The sequence below is a fragment of the Eucalyptus grandis genome, chromosome 2 (assembly GCF_016545825.1).
Source record: "Eucalyptus grandis isolate ANBG69807.140 chromosome 2, ASM1654582v1, whole genome shotgun sequence".
NCBI lineage: Eukaryota > Viridiplantae > Streptophyta > Magnoliopsida > Myrtales > Myrtaceae > Eucalyptus > Eucalyptus grandis.
Window position 1 is genome coordinate 42,202,737 of NC_052613.1, and position 5,953 is coordinate 42,208,689.

General features: G+C 41.9%; 1 protein-coding gene across 1 annotated transcript; it reads left to right on the plus strand.

Annotated features, from left to right (window-relative positions):
* The first annotated feature begins 2,502 nt into the window (after positions 1 to 2,502).
* Positions 2,503 to 4,385, plus strand: LOC104432931 (non-functional NADPH-dependent codeinone reductase 2). The gene is made up of 4 exons (XM_010045524.3): positions 2,503 to 2,929; positions 3,293 to 3,536; positions 3,619 to 3,798; positions 3,908 to 4,385. Exons 1-4 carry the CDS (start codon positions 2,592 to 2,594, stop codon positions 4,130 to 4,132), a joined length of 987 nt encoding a protein of 328 aa, XP_010043826.2. The 5' UTR covers positions 2,503 to 2,591; the 3' UTR covers positions 4,133 to 4,385.
* The last annotated feature ends 1,568 nt before the right edge of the window (positions 4,386 to 5,953 follow it).

The window sequence follows — 5,953 nt, forward strand, 5'->3', positions numbered from 1 at the left end:
CCCTTTTTTTCATTTCTCTTTTTTCTTTTTTCCTTATTTTCCCTTCGCAGTTGCCAACCTCTGTGATGACCGTCGGTGAGGCCCTCACTAAATCTAGCAAACCCAGCCGGCCCCTCGCCCTTGCAACCTGTCGATGACCTCTGTTGACCATCACGGAGGCTAGCGACTAGTGAAGGGAATAAGGAAAAAAAGAAAAAGAATAGAAAGGAAAGAAAAAAAATTAAATAATTAAAAAAGTCTACGTTAACATTAGTCGTACCACATGAGACAATCACCATCTACCTCAGCCATTTTCTACCTAAATTAGCTAAGTATCGATGTGAAATATTTAGAATTGAACTAGTACCAATGAAATAGGTTAAAGACATTTTTTTATACTTTTCCCAGAAATGAATCTAACCCATTTCAATAGGCCTAGTTACAACCAACGTATCAATGGTAACGAAAGCCGCGTGTAGAGAAATTTTCTTTCCTTGGCGGTGTTTCTGAGAACAACCCGTATTATATAATTGCAATACTATTTCGTAAACGAGTTGGAATCGATGCGAGTACTACTTCTCGGACATTTCAAAGGAGTGGAACAAAAGATTCAATGGGAAGACTATTCCAATTAACAAAGCCTGAGCGCGTATTGTACCAACTAGGCTAACCATAAATCCGTTGATCCGGTCACGATGTGGACGCTAAAGCGTAGAAAACGGTTCGACTCTGTGCATGGACTTTGACATACATCGAATCTGATCGTGAACGCGGGTTGTTCTGGTCAGTGCTTACGCTTTGAAGCCTTCGTGACGTTATAATGGCGACATATCATCTGCTCATCACCATCTTTGATCCGTGTGGCTATATGAGTCCAAGGAATAACGAGACATACAGATAAATTTTTCCATCGCATTGCGAAAAAGGCAGGAATCGTTCCAGTGCAAATGGATCCGACGAGCGAGAGCGAGACTCCAAGTCGCGATGCGAAATGGACCACGGGAGGTACATTCTTTTCTAATTCTGAGCCTGATAGTGTCCCCAAAAGCCGGAGGGCTCAGATCAAGGAGAAGCTCAAAGAAGGCGCCGGGAAGGCCAAAGCGATGGCTGAGGAAACTGGGGAAAGGCTCAGGGTACGTCTCCAGCGGGTCAAGAACAAGCTCCCGTTCCACAACCCCCGACAGATTCGTTGACCCCGTTTTTTGCTTTCTTCTTCTTCTTCTTCTTCTTCTTCATAATAATTGTATGTAATCCTTTTAGCTTCGGAGAAAGACGAGGATCTTAACGGATTCTGTCGATCCTTTGTTGTTCTCTTCCTAACTCCCCTTGAATCTGTACTTAGATATTAGAGATGGGGACTCAATGCTGTGTAAACTCGATGTCATTTTGGGTTGACTTAGAACGACTTTCGAAGTTATTGGTTATCTTGCGCTTTAAGTTGGTGATTACTCGTTCATCTTCTTGATGAGTTTTTGCATGCATGAATCCAATGCTTTTCCTATGCTAAGAGAACATCATGTTGCCGGCATAGCCGACCCAGTTAGCTTTAAAAGGGAACTAGGTCAATTTCGGATCCGGGTACCGACGATTGTTGCGGAAAAAGTGGGGGTTAGAGAAGTTTCACGGCTTGGCGCCGTGGAATCCGAACGAGTAATCTCAAGAAGAGGATAAAAATCATCAAGGTTGAGACTGGGATGGATCAAGAACCCGATTACATGTGGCTTGATCCTGTTCCTATCTAGGAGATGCTGTTGTTAAAGAATTCTTTTACGACATGCAAACTCCCTCATGTTACTCTTAGCAAATACCCTCTGAGACTGTCGGTAGCAAAATTCGTTGTAGCGTAGTGGGTACAAACTGATAATTTATTTTTCTTTGGATGCTCTGCGCTAAGTGCATGGCATTTTCTCTTTTTTCAATTTGGGTAGTGCGAGTGTGAAAACCAAAGTAGATGTGATCATAAACCAAAGTACATCTTCTTTCTTGAGCGTGAGCTTCCCGAACCTAACAAAAAAGTGTACCATTTTCAAAATACGATCAAATCCGAGTAAGAATTCTCAGACCTAATATACATCGGCCCACCCCGCTAATTTTACTGGATAAGTGCATTGAAAATTTTAAATCTTGTCACGAAAGTACAATTAAACTTTAAAACTTATAAAAAGTACAATTTGTTAAATTTATTCAATCGAATCTTTTCGTTATCTAACGAAAAATTTTGATATGACTTTTCTTTTAATATTTTCTCTTTCCTACGTGATTAAAACAACATGTAAAAGAGAGAAAAAAGCTCACTTAGCATTTTCAACCTACCAAATTTGACATGTACCATGATCTAATTGTTTGATTAGATTCAATCATATTTTCATCACAAATTTTAGTACTTTCAGTGAACTTTTTTTTTTTTTTTTTTTAACCTTTGGGAAATCTAAAATCCACTAGGAATCTTGAACTTTGAGCTTGACCAAATCAATCAAAATTACCGATACCCTCTCCAATTCCCTTATCGTCGCGACGCGCCTAACCATCCAACGAAACGAGCCGTATATTCTCCCTGTCATTATCATCGTCTTGTAAACAGAGTCTACATTCAAGCTGCACTCTGATCTTCAATGGACGCCCGCTGCGGCCGCGCCCCGTCCAAGATCCCCGAAGCGGCGTTGAGCTCCGGCGGCCGGAAGATGCCGCTCCTCGGCCTGGGCACCGCCGCGTCCCCGCCGGTGCCGCCGGCGGCGACGAAGCTGGCCGTCCTGGAGGCCATCGAGCTGGGCTACAGGAATTTCGACACCGCGGCGCTGTACGGCACGGAGGAGCCGCTCGGCGACGCCGTGAGGGAAGCCCTCTCGAGGGGGCTGATCAGATCTAGAGAGGAGCTCTTCGTCACCTCCAAGCTCTGGTGCAGCGATGCTCACCCGGGGCTCGTCCTCCCTGCTCTCCAGAAGAGCCTCAAGTAATCACTCAACAGAAGTCTCCACACTGTCCCGTATTAGTTTTCCATTCGATTCAAGGCCTACAACGTTTTTGTATGTAAAGATCCTGTGCATTATAAGCATGTAAACATGGGTTAGTTTAGATATGCCTAAAGATCTCCTATTTAACTTGTTACCCTTTTGGGAAGCATCCTCTGAGATTTGAACTTTACAGAGAATAGTTGGTGTCTAAAACTGGAGGCACTGATTGTCTCGCAGCGTTGACCGGTAAATGCATTGTAGATTATAGCATGAGGTCTGTACAATGACGTAAAGCTAAGGCTACGGAAGTCACTTGCTTTGCACATTTCCTGATGATCTCTGCTTGTGCACATTCTGCTCAGAAATCTCAAGTTGGACTACATAGATCTTTACCTCATTCACTGGCCCGTTAGCTCGAAACCCGGAATTTATGAGTTCCCGATCAAGAAGGAAGAATTTCTACCCATGGACTTCAAGGCCGTTTGGGCTGAAATGGAGGAGTGCCAAAAGAAAGGGCTAACTAAAAGCATCGGAGTCAGCAATTTCTCTTGTAAAAAGATCTCTGAAATTCTGGCGACTGCGAAAGTGCCTCCAGCTGTTAATCAGGTGAGCTTCTTTGATTCTTCTAATGTACGTCCTAGCTGTTGCTATGACGTCGTTTTGATGGCGATGCTTTGTCTCTGGCAAGGTGGAATTCAATCCGCTGTGGCAGCAAAAGAAACTAAAAGAGTTCTGCGGAGACCACAAGATCCTATTGACTGCTTATGCCACATTAGGCGCTAAAGGGACCATCTGGGGAAGCAATAGGGTCTTAGAATGTGAGCAGCTCAAGGAGATCGCTGAGGCCAAGGGAAAAACTGTTGCGCAGGTGAGGCGCTTCTGTTCTCGAGCCTTAACCCTTGTTTAGTGATTTAATTTCCAATTTTAGATGGATGAAGATGTTGAGTGATGCTGATATTTTGGGCGGTGGTAAACAGATTTGCCTGAGATGGGCATTTGAGCAAGGAGTGTCTGTACTGGCCAAAAGCTTCAACAAGGAGAGAATGAAGGAGAACCTGGAGATTTTCAAGTGGGAGTTGACAGAGGAAGAGAACAAGAAGATAAGCGAGATCCCCCAAAGCAGAGGATGTCTTGGAGAAGATTACATCTCGGTGCACGGGCCTTTCAAGACGATTGAGGAGCTTTGGGATGGTGAGATGTGAGCAATAGAGGCTGCTCAGAACACTTTGTGACAGGTTCTGAGTTTTGTGGATGTATTTTTCTTCATGTGGAAGAGGAGCTAAACATCACCTGAATTCTCAGGATAGAACCTCACTGTTCGTGAATGGATCTGATCAGATTTTTGCAGCTTATTTCCTAGCTGAAGAAGCGTGCTTGTATTGAACTTCCAACTAATTTGAATCACACATTGGAAATCTATGAATAGTTGGCATCATCAAACGGCGTTTCAACAGATACCGGAATCTCTGAGAACAATGTTACAGATTGCATTCAAACAGGTTTCCACTTGCACTTTACCCTTTGGGTTTTCAGCAATATCTGGTCTACAGCCTCATGGAAAGGCTTTCAATTGTCCAGACGACTGAATGAAACAAACAAAAAGATTTTGCATTCGGGGGCACAGAATGCAATGTAGAAGATGAACTCGAACAAACAAAATATGGTGCTCTTTTTTAGCCTCTATTGTAACCTGAAGTAAACATGACATCGGTCACGATTTCATTGTAAAACTTATAGAAGGTCAATCGCAGAAGCTAATAACAGTTCAGATGACCAATGGACCCTAGGGGTAACTGTACTCCATAAGTAAATACATTTGACAAGTACATGCATTCCAATTTCAGCAGTAGTCCATGGCTCACTTACAGAAGCTGCAAATCCAAGATACAGAGTTACTGGATGAATCGAGCCTTTGGAAAAACTAGGAAGGAACTCGCCCAGTAAAAGCTCGGTCCAAGTAATTGCAGGTCAACCAGACCTTACGTCCGAAAATCTTACAGATAATATAGAGAAACCAATCGTACGAATTGGAAACCAATTTATTTACTAATTAAACCAGTGCAACTCGAAAATGGAAGTTTAACCTATGCCTGAAAATACTCACCCTGAAACTGACCAAGGCATTCTAAAATGTCAGCTCTAGGCACACGGATATCTCACTTAACAAATCCGGGGCTTCACACCCTTATGCACTCTCACCTTAGGATAGAACTGCCGACATTTGTCTCGTCGGTCGCAGTGCCCGTCACAAAAAATCCTTAGACGGACTTTATGCAGTTCTTGAGTGAAGAACCAGGTTGAACCAGGTTGTCTGCTTATGACCCCCCAAAAAAAAAGGTTGTCTGCAGGATTTTTTCGGTGTTTTTATTGTCAATTATGCATAGTCTGTGGATTAATATAGGTCAACAAAGTAAATGCACGTCTATAGTTGGCTTCAAGATCTAGCAGGTGCTTACGTTATTAAGAGTCAAACCTTTCACAAAGCCTTGAGTACCGGGTACAACCATTCTAACTCCATCCGGCAAACTGAATAACAAAAAAATTAACTTTGTTTTCTATCAAAAAAAAAGAAGTTCCACATAAATATGAAGTATAAGTTGAATAACCCTATAGTATAAACGGTTAATACCCTGAAAAACCCCAAAAATGGTACACCTCTAACAAATTTATCCCAAACTATTTTTTTAATCATGAAAAACTCCAAACTGGTACACCTGTGACAAATTTACCCCAACTGACCATAAAAAACCATAAAATTGCATATTTATAACAAATTTACTCCAAACTAATTTATTCAACCGCAAAAAACCCCAAACTGATAAATTTGTGACAAATATACCATCCGCTAAATTGGATTAATACCACATAAAAATCACAAAAATTGTAAACTGTGACAAACGAAGCGTAAAATCCCAAATTGATATATCAGTCAACTGTCACGTGATAGTAAAATTTAACGAAAATTAACATGGGGTAAATTTATTACAAGTATACCAGTTTTGGGTAAAATTTTCGAAGGTATA

Coding starts and splice junctions, on each gene's coding strand:
- LOC104432931 (XM_010045524.3), top strand. CDS start 2,592: ATGGACGCCCGCTGCGGCCGCGCCCCGTCCAAGATCCCCGAAGCGGCG. Junction 2,930..3,292: donor GCTCTCCAGAAGAGCCTCAA/GTAATCACTCAA, acceptor CATTCTGCTCAG/AAATCTCAAGTTGGACTACA. Junction 3,537..3,618: donor TGCCTCCAGCTGTTAATCAG/GTGAGCTTCTTT, acceptor GTCTCTGGCAAG/GTGGAATTCAATCCGCTGTG.